At 41.4% G+C, this 22,787-nt stretch overlaps 1 protein-coding gene and 1 long non-coding RNA gene across 4 annotated transcripts in view; one reads left to right on the top strand and one right to left on the bottom strand.

Annotated features, from left to right (window-relative positions):
- RANBP17 (RAN binding protein 17) overlaps positions 1 to 22,787 on the bottom strand; it is a 183,961-nt gene that overhangs the window by 149,930 nt on the left and 11,244 nt on the right. For all 3 annotated transcript variants that reach the window (XM_080999002.1, XM_080999001.1, XM_080999000.1), the window contains 9 exons: positions 21,677 to 21,742; positions 20,065 to 20,169; positions 17,050 to 17,215; positions 14,213 to 14,286; positions 12,104 to 12,223; positions 9,761 to 9,907; positions 9,279 to 9,451; positions 8,614 to 8,807; positions 4,216 to 4,321 (listed from right to left, as the gene is read on the bottom strand). In XM_080999002.1, coding sequence (XP_080855128.1) covers positions 4,216 to 4,321; positions 8,614 to 8,807; positions 9,279 to 9,451; positions 9,761 to 9,907; positions 12,104 to 12,223; positions 14,213 to 14,286; positions 17,050 to 17,215; positions 20,065 to 20,169; positions 21,677 to 21,742 — 1,151 coding nt within the window. The remainder of the gene's footprint in view (positions 1 to 4,215; positions 4,322 to 8,613; positions 8,808 to 9,278; positions 9,452 to 9,760; positions 9,908 to 12,103; positions 12,224 to 14,212; positions 14,287 to 17,049; positions 17,216 to 20,064; positions 20,170 to 21,676; positions 21,743 to 22,787) is intronic.
- On the top strand, positions 9,399 to 10,307 carry LOC308473770. The gene is made up of 3 exons (XR_013984302.1): positions 9,399 to 9,483; positions 9,571 to 9,694; positions 10,020 to 10,307. It is a non-coding gene; the product is annotated as an uncharacterized lncRNA (long non-coding RNA).

Consider the following 22,787-nt stretch of genomic DNA (forward strand, 5'->3'; position numbering starts at 1 on the left):
AAAGGTACCCCTGCCCATACGGGCCAGTCTTGCCAGACTCTAGGGTTGTGCGCTCATCTCACTCTAGAGGCCGGGAGCCAGCGCTGTCCGCAGACACTTCCGGGTCACGTGGCCAGCGTGACAAGCTGCATCTGGCGAGCCAGCGCAGCACACGGAAACGCTGTTTACCTTCCCGCTAGTAAGTGGTCCCTATTTATCTACTTGCACCCGGGGGTGCTTTCGAACTGCTAAGTTGGCAGGCGCTGGGACCGAGCAACGAGAGCGCACCCCGCCGCGGGGATTCGAACTGCCGACCTGACGATCGGCAAGTCCTAGGCGCTGAGGTTTTACCCACAGCGCCACCCGCGTCCCTAGTTTACAGAACACACAAGCAGCCAAAGTGCTGACTAGGATATGAGTATCACTGTAGAGCCAATAGGAACCAACCCTGTCAGTTTGTTGTTTCATGTATCTCTTGTTATGATTTTGTTTTGGAAACTCTTTTCTGCGTGGTATTATTTGTTGCATAGCATTATTTTCAACTCATTGCCCTTTTTAACTGTATGTTATTTAAATGCTCCTGGTTTGTGGTTTTAATTATGTACAGAGTGATTTGATGGAACTGGGGAGATGAATAGAAATGCCCCTATAAGAGCAGTTTCAGGTAGGGAGAGATATGGTGATTGTGCTCAGTTAAGAACTTCTTCTAAAGGACCAGGTTCACAGTTTGGGTGTTTTTTCGGATCCAGCACTGAGTAGCTGCTGTGGCTCAAAGCAGCTTCAGTCAGCTCCAGCTAATACCTATACCTGGATGAGGATAGCTTATCCAATTATCCAGGCTTTGGTAACCTGCCACTTAAGACTATGACAGTGTATTATATATGGGGCTGCCTTTAAAAACAATCCAGAAACTGAAATTGTTTCAAAACAGGGACACAAAACTTTTAACTGGGGTGAGGCATTATGCCAGTACTTTATTAATTGCATTGACTCCCAGTCCGTTTCCAGGCCCAATTTATAATGCTGTTTTTAACCCATAAAGCCTTAAATGGCTTGAAACCATGTTAGCTGAAAGATCACCTCCTCCTGTGCAAGCCTATCCAAATTTTAAGATCCTCTTCAAAGGCTCTGCTCCAGGGGTCCCATCAAGTGAAGTTGGGAGTAGGAGATACCAAGGAAGGGGCCTCAGGACTGCAGCTGCAGAATTGCTTCCCTAGAGAAGCTCACATGGGGTCTAGGTAAAGGGGCCCCTGACCATTAGGTCCAGTCGTGACCGACTCTGGGGTTGTGGCGCTCATCTCACTTTATTGGCCGAGGGAGCCGGCGTACAGCTTCCGGGTCATGTGGCCAGCATGACTAAGCCGCTTCTGGCAAACCAGAGCAGCGCACAGAAACGCTGTTTACCTTCCCGCCGGAGCAGTACCTATTTGTCTACTTGCACTTTGACATGCTTTCAAACTGCTAGGTTGGCAGGAGCAGGGACCGAACAACGGGAGCTCACCCCATCGCGGGGATTCGAACCGCCGACCTTCTGACTGGCAAGCCCTAGGCTCTGTGGTTTAGACCACAGCGCCACCCGCGTTCCTTTTTCACATGGGGTCTACTCTGTGGTATTTTCAGCAACAGGCGAAGACCTATTTATTTCACCCAGGCTTCTTGATTCAGTTTGGACTGTAAAATGTGTTTTGGTGTCTGTGCTGCACGTACTTTTTTGCTGTCTTTTATCACTTATTGTTCATTTTAATTATTGTATATTGCATTTTTAATATTGTTTTGTATGCTAGCCATCTAAAAAAAAATGTATTGATTGGTGGGGAAAATATATATATCTATGTGTTGGGGTGTGTGTGTTTATGAAGTTTTGTGTATGTGCAGAAGCTCCCAGTATATATTAGAACACGCTAGAGCAGGCTTCCTCAACCTCGGCCCTCCAGATGTTTTGAGACTACAATTTCCATCATCCCTGACCACTGGTTCTACTAGCTAGGGCTCATGGGAGTTGTAGGCCAAAAACATCTGGAAGGCCGAGGTTGAGGAAGCCTGCGCGAGAACATTCTAGAGAGCCTGTAACTTTCCATTCTGCTCTGAGCACGCAACAGGTATTTTCGAACTGTGTGTGTCATCTGAAGTGCCAAAGCCACTGAAAAGAGTGTATCTGCTGCCCAGTGAGCAGTCTTTCTCTTTTTCTCTCATTCTTCTACAGACTTCTATTTCCTTGCTTTTATTTTTTGCATTTTATGTACGTGTGGTGTAATTTTTTTTATGTTGTAACTGGATTTTGCTCGACAAAGAGCTGAACTGTGCCTTGCCAGGGACCTGGCAAAGAACTGTTTATGCCTTAGTAAATGTTCTACTAATGATTTTTCCTGCATCTGGTGTCTTTCTGGGATGCATGCAATCGCCAAAGTTCCACTACTCTGCTAATCAATCAATGGCTAGGCAGTGTTCCAGGACTTAGGGCGCTGGATCCTGACAATATATAGAATGGTGCCTGTATGTATGTACAGTGGTACCTTGGTTTACACACTTAATCCATTCCGGAAGTCTGTTCTTAAACCAAAGCATTCTTAAACCAAGGCATGCTTTCCCATAGCAGCAGGGGACTCTATTTACAAATGGAACACACTCAACAAGAAGCAAAACATGTTCTTATTCCAAGGCAAAGTTCACAAACCAAAACACCTACTTTTGGGTTTGCAGCGTTCTTAATCCAAGTTGTTCATAAACTAAGCTGTTCTTAAACCAAGGTACCACTGTATATGTATGGTGATATGTGTGTCTATCACACTGTGAAACACAGTGTGTGTATGAATACCTGTGTCCAAAGGACATAAAGTCAACAATAGCTAGAGCAGAGGTGGGCAACCAAGGATTTTCTCTACACATGGTCGCAATGCACTTCTTTGAGACCCAGTCAGTTTGTGCTCGACCTATGATCCATATCTTGTCCTGACAATAAGATCCTGTAATCCACGATCTCTAGGCTGAGAAAGTGTTCTGCGTAGGAAAATACACACACAGGGCAAACAAATGGTTGCTTCTCTTGCCAATTAGGAGAACCCTTTTCTCCTTAATCTTGTTTTCCACACAGAGAACGTCCAGAAGGATCAGATTACCTTCCATGAAAGAAGAACCTGCCTGTTTTAGTTTAGCACTGAGGACCTATGCCCACAAACTCAACTCGTTTACTACACTGAAAAGCACGCACTCTGCAGGGACAGTCAGGTGACTATGATGTAAGACAGAGGTGCTATCCAATGCTGTCAAATGCCAATTCAGATTCCAAGCCAATACAGGTGAAACTCAAAAAATTAGAATATTGTGGAAAAGTTCCTTTCTTTCACTAATTCAACTTAAAAGATGAAACTAATATATGAGATCGACTCATGACATGCAAAGCGAGATCTGCTTCTACTTCTCAGAGGTCCAATCCTGCTCCATTTGCAATCCTTGTGTTAGGGAACTGCCATCAGTGCCGGAGGGAGAGAGCAAAATCCAGAGGGATTCCAGAGAGCGTCCCGGGATTGGGAGAGGCAGCCCATCTTCTGGGGAAGAGAATCAGCTTAGCACCAGTGGAGAAGGGGGGCAGATGGGGGAAGCGGCGAGGCGGTCCCATGACTCCTTGCCGGGGACCAGCGGGGAGAGTAGAGGTCCTCCGCTGCCTACGCCCTCCTTGCGCAGAAGGCTTTCACACAGAGAGAGTAGGAGGAGACTAGGCGTCAAAGAGCTTCTTTGCTGGAAGAAGTTTAAGAAACGCCCACTGACGGATTCTGCCAGCAATTGAGACAGCCACGGGTGAGTGGCTGTCCGGACAGAAAAGGTTCACTCAGGCAACCCAGCCAGGTGTTTGCACCGGCTTACGCACGAGCAACCCCTAGAACCACTACACCTTGTTTTGCTGACTTCCTTGAATATTCTAATTTTCTGAGATGGTTAATTTGGGTTTTCATCAGCTGTACGCCATGATCAACGCAAGGCTTGACATATCTCGCTTTGCATGTCACAAGTCTATCTCATATATTAGTTTCCCCTTTCAAGCTGAATTAGTGATAGAAAGGAACTTTTCCATGATATTCTAATTTTTTGAGTTTCACCTGTATGCTGTTTTGAAAGTCATTCTATGTTCATCAAATCTGAAAACACAGAGGGGAAACAGGACTATTGCCCATAGCAATTTTCTTTCACAAAACATGCCTTGTTTTTTAAAAAAAATTGAGGGTAATGACGCACACTTACCGACAAGATAATTCACCATCCATAGCATCATGTTCATCAGTACTGGTATAAGTTAATCTTCCTCCTACAACAGTTCCAACAAGATATACAAGCCATGCCAAGCGTCCTAGCATGTTAGGGATGGGGATAGGGAGGGAGAGAGAGAGAGAGAGAGAGAGAGAGAGAGAGAGAGAGAGCATTTACATTACAACTTCATACAGCATCTGATCCAAACATATTGCAGGCTGTTCTAGTAAATGCTAATGTTTATTGATAAATTGTTAAATTTCTGTCTAATTCTTTGAAGCCACTTGATGATTCTTATAATAAACTCATAAATGCTTATATTGTAGGGCATGCTATTGTGGCTCACATTTTACCAGGAAGAGGGAAATGCGGATGAAACTTGGGAGTTTACCAAAACTACTTGGTTAGCCTTGAAATCTATTCTTAAAATCTTCTAAAACGTTAAGAACTGCTAGCAAACATCAACATTCACCAAGTTCCTGATATGTATCGTAACACAGCTGAGGAAGTAATTCTAGAATTAAGACCAAATTTTGCTGATATAAACGATACTTTGATATAGTCATCCCAAGTACTATAATGTCCATTTTTATGACAGCATTCTGACTAATGGTCCAATATAGCAGGTTTAAAAAAACACACTGCAGACCTAGATTCTGTTCAATTTGGCCCTTGACTATGGGTGGGGAAAGGCCTTCACAGCTGTAGTAAGTGATCTTCACTGCAAATCAACAAAAAGAATATCTCTTTCCTCATCCTGGGTAGACTTCTCTGCAGTTTTTGACACTATTCTTTGGGACCTTCTTGAACATCTGGCAAGTATCCAAGAGGTCATTCCTATGGTCACTTTTTTTGCCTTTGAAATAACAGGGGAACCAGGAATACTCCTAGATGTAAAGGTAAAGGTAAAGGGACCCCTGACCATTAGGTCCAGTCGTGGCTGACTCTGGGGTTGCGGTGCTCATCTCGCTTTATTGGCCGAGGGAGCTGGCGTACAGCTTCCGGGTCATGTGGCCAGCATGACTAAGCCGCTTCTGGCAAACCAGAGCAGCGCACGGAAACACCGTTTAGCTTCCCACTGGAGCGGTACCTATTTATCTACTTGCACTTTGACGTGCTTTCGAACTGCTAGGTTGGCAGGAGCAGGGACCGAGCAACGGGAGCTCACCCCGTCATGGGGATTCGAACCGCCGATCTTGTGATCGGCAAGTCCTAGGCTCTGTGGTTTAACCCACAGCGCCACCCACGTCCCTACTCCTAGAGCTAGCTGTCTTTATTGGCTTAAGAGTCTTCAGTGATGTGGAGTGCCTTTTGCCAGCTTCATCTGATTTGCCAGCTACAACAATTCTTGGACAGCGACAGCCTGGCCACAGTAATTCATGCTCTAATAACTCCTCATATAGATTACTACAATGTGCTCTACATAGGCCTGTCTTTCAGAAAGACTCTGAAACAGCAGCTCATGCAGAATGCCGCAGCAGGTTACTGAGTTGATCAGCCCCCCAGAGCCACATATCACCAGTTCTGAAGGAGTGGCTGCCATCATGTACTCCTGACCACTTATAAGACCCTGAATGATTTCGGACCTAAATACTTGAAAGAGCCTCTTCCTATATCATCCTGCAGTGATGCAAGATAAGGCCTTCTTGGTGGTGACACCCCAGCTGTGAAATGTCCTCGCTGCTGGTACCTACTCTCTTTACATCCTAGTGCCAGCTGAAAACATGTCTGTTTACTCAAGCCATTGGAAATAATTAATGTTCAACTTTGGATTTCGAGGCATGTCTCTGCAATTTTATGACCAACTGAAATTTTATCTGTTCTCATGATTAGTTACTGGATTGTGGCTTTAAAAAAAGAAAATTTTATTGTTCCCCACTCTAAAATATTAGGATGGAGGGTGGGCTATAAATAGATGAACAGTGATCACTGCAGACACCATCCCTTCTTTATGGGATCTATTGTGAAGAGTGAAAACATGATCATTTTTCTATCCCCCACCCCCAGTTGGTTTGTTTTATTTGTTATAATCTCAATAGCTTAAAGTGATAACTATTTTAAAATAAACTGACCAAGTTCTGCTCCTCATTTGGTATCTATTTGGTTGCTGCCATTAATGCAGATTCTGTAATCAAATGCTTATTGCAAAAACAAAACCAGTATTTTAAAAGTACTATTTCACAATTTTAAGGCCAGCACCACCATGTCTGAAAGCTGGAATATTGGCAAGTCTGAAGCACAGAAAACCGTTAAATGGATTGATAGCCTCCTCAACATTTAAGATTAAACTCTAAACTACTCCCATCAGCACATGGAGTATTCTGTTAATGATCCTGAGTTAGTCCCTATGCACAGAAAATAGAATTCATTTTCCATCACAATTCTCTATGCTTACTTCCTCTATTCAAAACATTCAGTATTGCTGCTTTTCCAGCTGCTTAAGGAGAATATTTTTTTCCTTACCAAAATAATTATTGCTGTAATAATCTGTAATTATGTTTTATAACAGCAATAATCCCAAAGAAATCAGTCATTACCATAGATCACAAGTAATCGTTAACTACTGTTAATGACCCATTTCTTGGGGATTATTGTTTTAGTAAACCACGACTGCATCACAATCGATACAGAGACCAAGACAATATAATAAAATGAGGTCTTAATATTATATTAACTTATTTTGTAACATTAAAAACCATTAAACATCTAAATTAAAGTGTGCATAACTAGAGGAGGTAACATTTATTGTTCTGTGCTAACAGAAAATGTTTAGTCCACAGAAAAGATATTGAATATTATATAAAGAGAAATACAAATTTAAAGTAATGCCAACGTTTTCTTTGGTGGTGGGTGGATTCAAACGCTTTGACCTACAGAGGTTTTCTGAGAATAGCCTCTAACCACTTTCATCATATGTACTGACACACAACGTGGGGTACAAAAATATTAATGGAGTCATTAATTTTCTTACAGCACTGAGTATCATCTTCAAAAGATGCATCTTCCGTTTTAATCCTTAACAACCCCATATTGCTTCATGAGTATTAAAAACTATTTGCAGAAATTATGTCAAGAGTCCTTACAACAACCCTGTAAAATATGACCTATTTTACAGGGTTGTTGTAATTGTTATTCTCAATAAAGAGTTGTTATTCTGATATTTCATATGGAGCGGGGAGGTACCAAGGCTGAGATAGTTGGCAATGTAAGGGCCACTTAGTGATTATAATTATGTATGCTTAAACAGGGGATGTGGGTGGCGCTGTGGTCTAAACCACAGAGCCTAGGGCTTGCCGATCAGAAGGTCGGCAGTTCAAATCCCCGTGACGAGGTAAGCTCCCGTTGCTCGGCCCCTGCTCCTGCCAACCTAGCAGTTCGAAAGCATGTCACAGTGCAAGCAGATAAATAGGTACCCCTCCAGCGGGAAGGTAAACGGCATTTCCGGGCGCTGCTCTGGTTCACCAGAAGCGGCTTAGTCATGCTGGCCTCATGACCCGGAAGCTGTCTGCCGGCTCCCTCGGCCAATAAAGCGAGATGAGTGCCGTAACCCCAGAGTCGTCCACAACTGGAGCTAATGGTCAGGGGTTCCTTACCTATGCTTAAACACAACTGCATAGCGACCAGCTGGAAAGCCAACAATAATAATTTCTAGCCCAGAGACCAAAAGATCTAGCTTCTGAAAACGGTAATTTTCATCCCACCAAACTAAACTTTAATTCTTTGAGTGTCTCAGCAAGCATGCTGATAGCAGCGATCCAGCAGGGTATATACACCTCAAATTTCAAAAATAGTTTTGACAAATTCCCTCGCCTAAGACAAGGGAAAAGCAGCGGCAGCAGCAAACATCAAACCCCACTGATCAGGTTCTTCCCTGCCCACATTCATCTATCACTTGGCAGAAGCCATTTCATCAGGCTCAGCAGAAAAATCGGTAGGAGCACCCAGTCAGCTCTCTTGAAAGGCCAGGTCCAGCTGGCTCCTCTCTTTCTCTGGACTGTTTCCATTCCAGCCATTCATTGCAAGAGCTACAATGCAACTGAACTGGTGCTCAAGTTTTTCCTCTTCCTACACTTTTTTAAAAAACCACTCTTTTGCGTCATGCCTTTTATATTTGTTTGTATTTAACTTTTTTAAACTGCTCAAGAAGTCTTTTTGGCTGAACAGCAGGGTAAAATCTGCTACCCAGGAGCCCTCCGAAAGTTGTGGGACTTCCCCATCATTCCCGAAGCCTGGCCATGCTGACTGGGGCTACCAAGAGTCCAACAAGGCAGGTTAGCCAGCCCTGCTTTGTGTTTTCTGATAGCATTTTTCCTGTCTGTGCCAGCAAAGTTGTTCAGGAGGTGAAAGCAAATGTACCAGACAGGCAAACTTTCAGACAACGTAAATACTAACCTTCCTGAATTGAGATAGCCAAGGGATTTCTACTAGAAGACTGCAACAGCTTCTGATAGCTTTGTGCATTTTGGTCAAATAGCTGTACAAGAAGAGCGCAAGTCTTTTCATATTCACATCTGCTAACTGTACACAGTTGCTCCAGCTGCTGAAAAACTGTGGCTGTATCATCCAAGGGATCATCCAAGCCATCTCTAGAATACATACAAATAGGAAAGTCATTCTGGGCAATGTAAAATGCGTTGTGTAGGAATGTAAGCATTTTGGCTTACGTATAAGGTTGCAATCCTATACCCTGAATACAACAGGTCTTACTTCAGCATAGACATGTATGGATGGCTCTGAATGGCTCTGTATTACTCTGTATTAGCTACAAGCTGGAAAAAGCTTCTCAGGAGAGCTCCTTCAAAACATACGTGCCAAAGCCAAAAAATGAAAGATTATAGAGCTACAATGATCTATTATCTTAGGCATGCAACATAGGAAATAGCCCAATCTTTGACTGGACCCAGTTGAATTCAGAAGCAGCTTTCTCCTCACAATTTTGTATAATCAATCAATACTGTTATCGTAACACAAGAAGAATATACATGACAAAGACAGTACGCCATCAAATTGGAAACAGTACAGCAGTACTCGTGGAGAAGACTACTTCATGTTGTTACCTTATAACCATGGGGACAGATTCCAATCTAGAAGTAATATATGCCTTTGTGATCTCAGGTGCATATGTATCCAAGAGATGGGGTTCTGATGACTTCACAAAAGGCACCGAGGCAACCATTCTCTGCCAAAGGGTTAGCAAATAATGAACGCTGTTTGGTGCGAATTCCCAATGCTACGAAGAAACAAAATGAGATTTTCATTAAAGTAGGTTTTAGCCCAATGTGAGCAATTACAAACATTGTAATCTATACTATCACCGTTATTTACTATTTCTGTTCATGCCTCAATTAGAACCAAAGCCCCAAGATGTTATGTAAAACTGCAAAAACATATGCTCCCCAACGTTGATGATCTCAGAGTAAGGCTACTGGAACATGTAAAAGCATCAGTTTTAATGAGTTGATCATCATGCAAGGTATGCACTTTAAAAAATCCTCCTTCTTATAAAGTAGATCACAGAACAGTTCTACCATTGTCTTACCTGTAAACTAGTAATAGTGAAACTGGCTATCAGTCTAATAACTTCTGGGTAATCTTTCACAACTACTAATTCTCCCAGTTGATAATTAGTCTTCAGTCGAGCCAAAAATCGACAGAATTCATGATAGTTACCAGGATCCGATAAACCCTAAATTGCACACCAACACAGAAGATTGTAATTAGTAAAGCAATCGTCTAATGGCAGAAATGCATGCTTTGAAAACATATTATTATATATATTATATATTATTTTGGACAAGGTGGGCCATTCAAGAATGATCTGCATGTCCTGAAGAGGCTCCTGAAAGATTAAGAAGGGCACTGAAAGCTGTGTTACAAGTGGCATATTCAGAAAAATGAACATTATTATTATAAGAAGAAGAAAAATCAGTAGAGCTGAGGCCCATGGGTTAGGTGACCAGATACGGAGTTACAGCAGTGGAGCAGCTGGCTGTCTCTTTGGAATCATTAATATAAAGTTTGTGTGCATGCAAGTGCCAACTGATGTTAAAGCGAAACGAGAATAGATTCTGCCATTCATGTTTCAACTGCTTGGTGTTGTTGTTTAGTCATGTCCAGCTCTTCGTGGCCCCATGGACCAGAGCACGCCAGGCACTCCTGTCTTCCACTGCCTCCCGCAGTTTGGTCAAACTCATGCTGGTAGCTTCGAGAACACTGTCCAACCATCTTGTCCTTGGTCGTCCCCTTGTCCTTATGCCCTCAGTCTTTCCCAACATCAGGGTCTTTTCCAGGGAGTCTTCTCTTCTCATGAGGTGGCCAAAGTATTGGAGCCTCAGCTTCAGGATCTGTCCTTCCAGTGAGCACTCAGGGCTGATTTCTTTAAAAATGGATAAGTTTTATCTTCTTGAGGTCCATGGGACTCTCAAGAGTCTCCTCCAGCTACTATCACACAAAATGCTTCAAGTTTAATGTCCTTGGGGGGAAAAGCAATTTTTAAAATATAGTGATGTAAGCAACTTGGCTGTCTCTTATTAATTGTTGCTGAGCACCAGTTGGTTGAGCAGAATGGGGACTTTCTCTCATGTCCTCAGCCAGCTCTATTAGTACCCTGATTCAGGCACACTAGGAGTACAGCGAGATCGCACAACCTGTGGCAGAAGAAAGCCAAGCTTGTTGCGACTCCTTTCTGATTCTTTAGTTATTTATAGGGATTTCTATACTGCTTAACATATAAAATACCAGAGCAATAATACAACTCTCATCATGTGGAGGTCAGACATGGTATTTGCAGATTCACACTTTTTTGCTTGACTGAGATGTGGCTAAAGAGAGCACCCTTGCCTGTTGCTCCTATGCTTTCATTTACCCTACTAGGTTATCATCATCTGAAGCTCTTCTTTGTGTGCTCCCCTTCATGAGAGATCCAGACGGTGGCAACATGAGAATGGGCCTTTTCTACAGTGGTTCTCCACTTGTGGAAAGCTCTCCCCAGGGAGCCTCACCCGACACCTTCATTACAGTATCAGTCTCAAACTTTATTCCGGTCACAGACCAGCATAAGATAAAACATATAGATAAACTGAACTTAAAGACTTAAAACAGGTATGGAATAAAAACTAGTAATTAAAAGGTGATTATATCATACATACTTAGAAAGATAGAAACAGGGACCGTTAAAAGTGACTATAAGGGAAGGGGGTATTGTTTCTGTTTGCGTATTTGTATTTTTATATTGTAAGCCTCCCTGTAGTACTCAGATGAAGGGCAGTATAAGAATTTAATAAATTAAATAAATGAACATTCTACATAGTTATAAGCAGCTGTGTTTTTCAAATAAACAACAGTGTATTTTCAAACACAGTTGCTGAAACTAAACAAAATAGCAACATAACACTGCTGGGAAATATTTTTAAAGCTGCCTTTTTCTTCTAGAAAAGACAGCTCAGGTACAAAACTAAGTCTGGTGAAATAATGAACCATGCAGACTTGGAGCCGATGGGCCACCATACTCATCCCAACACTCATGTCTTCCCCAAAAGCTAGCAACACCACAGGAGCTATTTGCTGAGTAATTGGCATGTTTCCCTCACCAATGGTTTGTATGAAGTTGCCATACAGGAAACTCTATAACATTTGTCACTGTTCATCAAGCACAGAACCATTTCCTATTGCTCCTTTTTAACCCAGAAGGTAGAGGATATTTGTATGGCAGCTTATGTGCCACACGTGATGCCCCCTATTTCCCCCTTCCTTCTCCAGTTTATTAGCCCAAAACAAACAGGAAGATAACCGCTTCATCCACAATTTAAATTAGCAGCAAGACATATTTTTAAAAGTGGACATCATATACTCAGAACTGAGGAAAAAACTGACAAATGTATACCTGAGGATTTTCAAGTATTCTTTTTACTCCTTTGATCAGGTTACCAAGGTATTTGGCACGTTCTGGGTTGCTAAATAAGGATCTCCTTGTAGAAGCAAACTGAACTAAACAAGAAAGTGCCTAGAAAGAAAACAAGGATTTAATGATTTTATTCATTAACAAGATACAACCATTCCTTTTTGGACTAACAGATACCAGAAGCATCAAACACATTACTGCTTATACCAGTCAAGTTTCTTCTAGCTTAGAAAAGTCTACACATTCATGTTGGGCCAACCGCTACAGTAGTCAAACACAGTCTATATTTAAAACACAGAAAGCTGACATCAGTGTTCATGCGCCATTAAAAACAATGCTAAATAAACTGATTTGAATACACGTATCTGTATGTACACCATCTCTACAACGGACACAATTCAGGTAGTTACTGGCTTCTGGTATGATCGTATCCTAACAGAACACTAGCCAGGCAACATGGTGTTGATACTGTGCTGTGATTGCACAGCTAACCAGAAGAGCCCAGTCACTTATGCATTGTGACAATGTAAGAACGTCATAGCAACTCTGGCAATACAAGGCCAAAACTCAGTGAAAAAAGGGGCATGGTGGGGGAAGCATGGAAGAGTGGCCCATTTCGTTAGAATTCTACCCACCATTCCACAATTTGGGGATTATCTCTGGAGCAACTCCTGTATGACAGAAGTTAATATTTGAGGCTATTTATAGAGAGACAACTAAAATTATGCATTATTTGGAGGGAGAGATTTTTCTTCCTCTCTCACAAACTACTAGAATCCGAGGTCACTGAAAGAAGCTGACGGAAACTTCAGGGCAGACACAGGGCACAGTCAACCTAGTCACTTCCACAGGATGCAACAACAGCCACGACATCAGCTTTAAAAGGAGGTTGGACGAAATTGTGGCTAATAGTCATTACGGCTATTTAATAACTCCAGCATAATAATAATAATAATAATAAAATAATAATAATAATAATAATAATAATAATAATAATTTATTATTTATACCCCGCCCACCTGGCTGAGTCTCCCCAGCCACTCTGGGTGGCTCCCAATCAAGTGTTAAAAACAGTACAGCGTCACATATTAAAAACTTCCCTGAACAGGGCTGCCTTAAGATGTCTTCTGAATGTCAGGTAGTTGTTTATCTCTTTGACATCTGATAGGAGGGCATTCCACAGGGCGGGCGCCACTACCAAGAAGGCCCTCTGTCTGGTTCCCTGTAGCCTCACTTCTCGCAATGAGGGGACCGCCAGAAGGCCCTCGGCGCTGGATCTCAGTGTCCGGGCTGAACGATGGGGGTGGAGACGCTCCTTCAGGTATACAGGACCGAGGCCGTTTAGGGTTTTAAAGGTCAGCACCAACACTTTGAATCGTGCTTGGAAACGTACTGGGAGCCAATGCAGATCTCTCAGAACCGGTGTTATGTGGTCCCGGCGGCCACTCCCAGTCACCAGTCTAGCTGCCGCATTCTGGATTAATTGCAGTTTCCAGGTCACCTTCAAAGGTAGCCCCACGTAGAGCGCGTTGCAGTAGTCCAAGCTACTTGGACAATAGGGCTCTGAATAATAGTTTCTGCAAAGCACATGCAGAAGAGTGAGCCGCCCCGAGATCTTCGGATGAAGGACAGTACACAAATTTAATAAATAAACGAAGAGTGCTACTGCAACATCTAAAGACAGAGAGGCCAGTGGAATTGCGCCGGGAAATGCAGGGACAAAATAAACCCACACATTTAAGCAAGGCATGTGCTTTCCGCACATTTTTACTGTCTGTGGGCAAATACATAACTGATGGTGGGCTGAGCATTTGCTGTGGACTGTGGGAGAGGCTGCAGTTGTAGCTATATTTATAAATATACTGTTGATTTGCTGCTGACTGATTAGCAGAAAAGTCCTGTTGCTTCCAATTGCAATTGCTCCCCCTCTTCTGAACTGTACCACAGAAACCCTTTGGAGCATATAAACAGGAGTGAAATCTAAGGCGATCCAAGGGGCAATTCTGGTATGACATATTCATTAAACATGTACTAATGTCCGAACAGCTTCTCAGAAATCACTTTCTTTTACTATTGGAAAAACATACTTACTAACTGAGACAGCATCGATGGGAGGGAATGATACAGATCAAAAAAGAGATCCAAGGTTTCTGGCTCCAGGAAGACTGAGAAAGGAAAGGTAAAATTATGAAATGGACAAATCCCTGCGTTACGAAGAAAATAACTTTCACAAATTCCACTCCTCTTTTTAAAAATGGTAAGAAATATAACCGTTTAGCATTTGGTCTACACTGGCAAAAGGAAAAAGGAAAAAGCAGGCCATATAAATCATAGCCCAAACTGTTGGGACTCCTGCAGAAAATGAAATCTGCTAAGGTAAGCCCACAATTTATGTGCGTTTAACTTGTGCATATTCAGCTTTATGTCACAAAATAAAAATAAAAAAGAGGGCAGAAAGGAAGCAGGATTACAGGAAAAATGATGTTGACAATCCCACCCACTATTGAACCCAATGGGTTCTGACTACACGTGGTTTTGGGTTTTGGCGTGGTACCTGGAATGTAACCCCCGTGTAAGTTGCGGGCTTACTGTAACTGCACAACCCAGTTTTTTCCCCTCTAAATGCTCTCTACTTCAAGAGTACAATCCAAATTATACTAGTGCTATGTCAACTATTCACCAGTACACATTTTTACATAAAATGGGTGTCTGGGGTAGGGTGGTGATGTTTTCCAAGCTCCCTCCCAATACTTTATACTTGTTCACCGATAATGTTAACGACTGTCAAGTGATGCTCCAATCCATGTTCTGTCCCCTTTAACTGCCTCACCTTGCTGCTGAACTGAGATCCCAGCCAACTGGGGACAATGTGTGGCCATGTTTACATCACAATGCCATGGAGCCAATCAAGATACAGCTGCATGAGAATGTCACAAAGCCAATTAAAGCTGGGGCAAGAAACATTATGCCGAACTCTGAAGGGGTTCCAAGTAGGAAACTGTGCTGCAACACCTTTTCACATGTTTGCATACTCTCCTTTGTGTCCCCCCCCAAAAAAAAACCCCCATAAAACCACCACAGAGGAAAGGGGAATAAAAAGGATGTGGACCTGCCACTGCTTAGGATCAGCACTAAATTCTACTCTTGCTATTTCAGTATTCCTTCTTTTGACTCAGCCTCTCCTTGTGACTGTCAAGCACAGGAGAAGCAGGACAATACAGCTTGGCTCCTGAACGCTGCAAACCCGGAAGTAAGTGTTCCAGTTTGCAAATGTTTTTCGCAAGCCAAACATCTGACACGGCTTCAGCTTGAGTGCAGGAAGCTCCTGCAGCCAATCAGAAGCCGCGCCTTGGTTTTCAAAAGGTTTCGGGAGTCGAATGGACTCCCGAAACAGATTAAGTTCGAGAACCAAGGTACCACTGTAAATCAAACCATAGTCCTGTTCCCCGTTTCACTGGTTGTCAGAGTTATGTTTAGGACAGAGCAAATATAAAGTTGTTGTTCACAGCCTATGTCAGGTTTTAGCATACCCCTGAAACCCAACAGTTTTTGTTTCATGACCCGAATAGCTTTCTATTAACACAATGAAACAGTACCGTTTGCCATTTTAACATTATGTATGCTTACTGGTTTTTAAAAAATGTTCCACAAAATACACAAATGTTACAGGTATAAAGAACTTTGCTTTGAAAAGTTCCTTTTAAACTAAAAGCGCTTTTCAAACAGTAGAGAAGGGAAAACATTCAAGGAACAAACTTTTGCAATATATACACAAAATGAGAAGAGGCATCTCAGTCTTTACTACTGCCCCTCCAAAGTGAAAGGCTGACATTTTTAAAAAGCTGTTCAGCATCAAGCACAGCGGCTGGAAGGTAGGGAGACCCACAGAATATAGTTTGCACATGCTTCTTAAGTACATTATCTAACCGAAGCTTTCTAATGGACCAATGAAGCAACCACTGCAGCAACAATGTACGCTATTTAAAAGCTTCCAGAGTAGGCAAAATGGATGTACTAGAGAGAAAAGAAAGATTGCACTCTGCAGACTGTTGTTGCTGTATACACGTTGCCCATTTTAACTTTCATTAACTTCTCTTCCGCTAGAGAATTATTCACTTAAAGCAGTTTCCACCACTAAGGATGGGTTCAATGAAACATTCTATTTAGATAGGGAAGGACTGGGAACAATATCACTGTTAGTTGGGCATGGATTCACCTGCACTTTTTCAAGAGAATATTTGCAAAATAGCAATTATAGAAGAACAGCTAGATGGACAATGGGAGGGAAGGGTATTAAGGGGAATATTCAGGAGAGAAAGAATAAGAAAAGGTGAAGGAAAAAGGAATGAGGGGATTTTTGTGACTGTTGCCCCTTGGCACTTCCTCAAAATTCCAAATGTGCCCACTGACCAAAAATGGTTGGGGATCCCTGTTTTTAGGGTATATTATAGTCCTAGTATCATGGAACTCCATAGTACATCATTGTGCCCCTGTATTATTAGTATTAACACTTCAGAGGCTAGCAGGGGAAAAGAAACAAAATTAGTACAACATTATTTCATTGGATACCAACCACCCTGAAGCATCACGTATGACAAATATAAACCATGGTCCCTTACATTACATAATGACTGCATGGCTCACACTTCACATGCAAAGAGTTTAATTCTACCCAGGACTACTGTCCAAGTTCAGGGAATTAGGGTGTGGGACGGCAAATGGTTGTGAGCTGCGAAACATGGGAAGTTTTGTCGTGACAGTTCCCCTCCCAACCCACAGAATTATTTTTTTGCAACTAATATCATGATCAAAAATACCTCCATAAGATGCAATGCCTTTAGATGCAAAACAGATATTCAACTTCAAATGTTTATAGTCATGGGCACCATGTACAATGTTAGGTTATCACCACTAATTAATTCTCTTACTTGATCTCCAGTTTGTTGGGATCTGCACAGTGCACAGATCATCTGCAGATTCATCTGCTGAACTGCCAATGAAGTCATAGTTAAGACAATTGAGGACAAGCTTCAAAAGGTGCATTGCTAGATTTTGTTGTTGCTGATCCTGAAGATTTAAGGGTTTTGCCAACATCTAAATCCAGACCAAAAAAGAAAAAAAAAGTGTGTGTCAGTAACTGGCCACATTCACATATCATAGTCGACCTCGCAGATAGCTGCTTCTTCCTTCCTCACCTATTGAGAGCAACAAATCACGATCCCTCTCCTAGCAGTATGTCCAAACAAGGGGCTGTGGGGGGGTTTTGGGGCTCATACAAATCATCAGGTCACACCATAAAGATAAGAAGAGCCTTGCTGGATCAGATCAAAGGTCCATCCTGTCCAGCATCCAAAAGCCTACAGAAAACCCACAAGTGGGATATGAATGTAGCAACGATCTCCCCATCTGTGAACCGCCCTGGGATCTATGAATGAAGGGCAGTATGCAAATTTAAAAAATAAAAACAAATTAATAAATTTGTGCTCCCTAGCAACTGCTATTCAGAGGCACAGAACACAGCAATCATGTCTAGTTACCATTTATATCCTTATCCTCCATCAATTTGTCTAATCTGCTTTAAAAATAACTAAAGTTGGTGGTCATCTTATGGAAAGGAATGCTGCAAAGCAAAAAATGAACTATGATCGCCAGCATAATTTATCATTGCAAGCCAAGGATCCTGGTTTGCTGCTCTCACTGTGGGAAACGCTACATGGGAGCTATCTGAACATTCATGGTAAAATATGAACTATGGGCTGGATTTAACTAAATAGACACACTCGTGGAAGCCAGTGGACTGAGTACTGCTATTGCAATGGGACTTCCCCTCCTGCCTCCCCCAATGGGCTCTGGGGGATCTGGAGAATTCCCAGAACAGTGTGTGGGGTGAAGAGAGGGGAGATCATTCTGTGTGGCAAGCTGAAATTTTTGCACTGGTGGAACAACTGTAGTAGCATAGCGCTGAATTGTACCCTGTGGTTTGCCTTGACATCCAATGGTAACCAATCCAACGATAACCATTCTGAGACCCCCTAGTATATAAATATAATATATAAATATATAAATTGCAGTATATAAATTCAATTAATAAGAAGAAGAAGAAGAATAAAAAATCGCTTCTCTTGGTTTATTCAAAAAATAAAGTAGCAATATAAACCACCATCATGCTTCAGAAATTTAAGTGGAGACAACATAGAGATGGACCTGATGGGGGCAAGCAGGGAGAGAAATAAATGATCCGCTGTCCCTCTGTTCTGCACCCATCCATCACCAAGGCTTCTCACGGATCTGCACTGAAATAAGCCTATTCATGTGTTTAAAGTACACCACGTTCAGTGGCTAGTTTAACTTTTCACGACAAATGTTTGCTCAATTACACTGCAGCAAAGAGTATTATTTGTTAAAAACCCAGCATATGTGAGCTTTACTGGCAAGAGTTCTGTTTCATGCTGAATTCATAAGCCATTTAGACTTATCATAGACAGGTACAGATGTATATTCTGCATCTGATTCCAATCGTGAATTCATCTCTAGTCTACTATATTCTATTTTTTTTAAAGATATTTATTAAAATTTTCAAAATATTACAAAATGAAAAAAGAAAAAAGAAAAATACAAAATAAAAGTAATTAAAAACAACTCAATCTTTCCATTACTTATCTTTCATTGGCTTGTTTCCCGGACCTCCTCGCGCCTCCCTTTTTTGTATTCCAATTCAGTTTGTTAGTTCAGCAAATCCTTCCCCTCTTTGTTTATCCTAATCTTTAATCTTAAAATATTGTGACATTGAATTTTAACCTATTAATAATCCATTTTTCATATTCCCTTATAATATTACAGCTAAAAACCACTTAATTTCTATCCAACATCATTCTAACATTCATTAATTTTGCAATATTTCTGTAGATAGTCTTTAAACTTTTTCCAATCTTCTTCCACCGACTCTTCTCCCTGGTCTCAGATTCAGCCAGTCATTTCCGCCAATTCCATATAGTCCATCACGTTCATCTGCCATTCTTCCAGGGTGGGTAGCTCTTGTGTCTTCCAGTACTTTGCAATAAGTATTCTTGCTGCTGTTGTGGCATTCATAAAGAAAGTTCTATCCTTCTTTGACACCAATTGGCCGACTATGCCCAGGAGAAAGGCCTCTGGTTTCTTCAGGAAGGTATATTTAAATACCTTTTTCAATTCATTATAGATCATCTCCCAGAAAGCCTTAATCCTTGGGCACGTCCACCAAAGGTGAAAGAATGTACCTTCAGTTTCTTTACATTTCCAACATTTATTATCGGGCAAATGATAGATTTTTGCAAGCTTGACTGGAGTCACGTACCACCTGTATATCATTTTCATAATATTCTCTCTTAAGGCATTGCATGCCGTAAACTTCATACCTGTGGTCCATAACTGTTCCTAGTCAGCCATCATTATGTTATGTCCAACGTCTTGTGCCCATTTAATCATAGCAGATTTCACCGTTTCATCCTGAGTATTCCATTTCAACAGCAAGTTATACATCTTTGATAAAGTCTTAGTTTTAGGTTCTAACAGTTCTGTTTCTAATTTTGATTTTTCCACCTGGAAGCCAATTTTCTTGTCCGAATTATATGCCTCCATTATCTGATAATAATGAAGCCAATCTCGCACTTTATTTTTTAGTTTCTCAAAACTCTGCAGTTTCAATCTGTCTCCCTCTTGTTCCAGAATTTCCCAATATTTCGGCCTCTAGTCTACTATATTCTATTCTGTTGTTGTTCAACAGCAAACAATGTTCTGGTGGCATACTAATTTTGCTCAAAAACAAATGCAATTATTAGCCACTCGGGTAAAGCTGGGATGGCTCAGTCGGTCGAGCATGAGACTCTTAATCTCAGGGTAGTGAGTTTGAGCCCCATGGTGGGCAAAAGATTTATCTTTATAATACAGCTTGTGTTTAGGCCTACCTCTTTCAACAGCGAGCATGCCAGCATCAAAATGTCTTTTAAAGTAGTATCACGAAATGAGGTAGCTATTTTACGATGCTTTGATGAAGGTCTAGAATAATCAACCTTAAAATAAAAATTAAAAAACACTTCAGAATCAGTGTGTCTTCATTTTGACTTGGTAAAACATATTACTTGTATGTATTATTACGCAACAGGTCTACATCCTATTATTTAATTCATATGATCCTCCTTACCCACATGTTCTTAGTTTTGTTTCCCTCTATTTGTGTTAAGTCTAATTTGAAACAGATACATAAATATGACTTCTGTCTGGAACTCAGTATCCATGCAAAATACAAGTGGGTCTGAAATTACTGTGGGGCGCGTGCTCTAAAATGAACAGGAACAGAGTTCAAGTGGAGAAAGTCATTCAGAAAAATGGTTCTCCAGACATACAGAATCTGTACCATAACTATACATATCTAATACCAGGACACTTAGTTTAGCATATTCAGTCATTATGGTTGACAGTTCCTTCATAAGTGCAGCAAAGCTACTTTGCAAAGCCAGCAGTGACACCTCAATGCAAATCTATATGTTAGGGTCAAGTCCCACTGATTCAATTGAACTTGCAAAAGATCATATTGATATGAAACCAGAATAGATGGAACAAAGTATAAAGGACAATCATTCCACATAGGATAAGGATTAAGCAGAACTCCTAAAAATTCTTAGGATGCATTCACAAGACTTAAATCACTTACTAAATTCCTGAATCTCTATAATCACATCACACCAATCCATATTGTGCAAGTTGAACTGCTAAAAAAATTCACATTGCTAAGCATAACTCCCTCACCATTTTAGTGGAGAGATCATCACACACACGAGAAACATCTATCTACTAGGTTTCTCTATAGCAAAAATTACAATCAGCAACAGATGGTACATATCTGTTAAGAATGTACATCTACCAGGTCAATTTGTGTAGCACAGCTTTTTCTGATGACCATCATCAAACCTAAAATTGGCCACGCTAAACACCACATGCAAGGTTCAAGGGTTAAAATATCCACGGGAGAAGAAAATGCCACTTTAAAGTGTCACCTTGGCTTATACTTCGAAGCAAAGACAAGCTAATGCAAATAAAGAGAAGCAAGAACCCTGCTCTCCTTCCCATCAATCTTCTCTTTGGTTTCCTCCAAAATGATAAAGACTAATAGTCTTTGCAGCCCTTAGTGGGATGTGGATAGGATTATTAAAAGCTGCAGGACAAGTGAGAGAACATTTTTGCATCTTTCCTCTCTTAACCTATTTCCTATATGCAGGCTGCATTTGCCTGCACTTCTATGCTGCATGGTTGAGGAAAAGTGTGATTACTTGATGGGGCTGGGGGCGGCATTTGGTTTCTTTGTCCTTTTTCAGAGTATTATAACTGATTCTAGCAACTGTTGGATGGGCCACATTCCCTGCAACCCATTTCTCTGCTTCATTCCATTAAAAACCTTTCTTAGGCAATTTTTTTACTTTTTACAATGTACAGCAGCTTCCCAATTTTCAGCCCCATAAGACACTCTGACCATTCTCTTGACAGCATAAAAGAATTTCCAGAGGAAAGAAGTGCACTTACAAAATTCATTTCCTGAGTCAGTTCTGAAAGAATCATTACTCCTATTATGCAGTGGTCCACAGTCCCCTACAGCATATAGGAAAAAAAGTGTTAATGTTCCAAAATGAATGTTTTAGGTGGCTTTTAATCTCAGGTAGCTATTCAGCACCGTGCTTTTCTGATCATTCTGTCAGCTGAAGAATTTCTCCCAACCCTGCAGAGCAAATTTGGGGGAAGCAACACGGTACATGGTGGGGAGGAGAAGAGGAAGACCACTGAGCTAGCAAGAGCCCTTACACTAGCTTCTGCTAGAGCAAGGTTTCCCAAACTTGGGTCTCCAGCTGTTTCTGGACTACAACTCCCATCATCCCTAGCAAGCAAGCATCAGTGATGGTGGGAATTATAGTATGAAAACAGCTGGAGACCCAAGTTTGGGAAACACTGAGTTTAGACGAATCTGGCCATTTTTATCCATATTATCTCCATATTATCATAACAAATATGATGGCCAGCACAAACGTCATCAAGGAGGTAGGGCTCCCCCCATACATTCTCGCGGCCCCTTCAGAATTCAGTACCCATAAGAACACCTGAATGCCTATATCAGGGAGGAGGGAGTTTCTCTGCTATCAGAAGCACATGAGGTTGCCTTATATTAGTTCAGACTATTAGTCTTGCTAACCCAGTTAAGTGCCATCTACTCAAATTGGCCTTGGCTCCTCAATGTCTTAGGACTTAGGCAATCAGAACAAACCATTCCAAAGCCCTACACAGCCAAACTCCAGGAATGGCTGGCAAACTTACTGCTATGCTAGGAAATTTAAAATACAAATTTAAACTGGACTCCCTGTTTTTCCCTTTTTAATGACAATCCAAACACTTGTGCCCAAGACTTAATATTTATTGCTGATCAACATCTCTCTTTTAAATGCTAAGCTCAGCCGGGAATTAGAAATATGGTTTCATTTTGTCTCCCAAAGGAAAATAATTCAGCGGAGGAAGTCTCCCAAGAAGCAAAGTTTTGAGTTTGAATCTCTATTATTAATGAATTAACTACAGCAGATTCACATTTCAAACATTTTAATAATAAATGTAAAATCAAATTACATTAATAAAAATAACTGCAAAGCAG

The sequence above is a fragment of the Podarcis pityusensis genome, assembly GCF_964106645.2.
Source record: "Podarcis pityusensis genome assembly, chromosome: 3".
NCBI lineage: Eukaryota > Metazoa > Chordata > Lepidosauria > Squamata > Lacertidae > Podarcis > Podarcis pityusensis.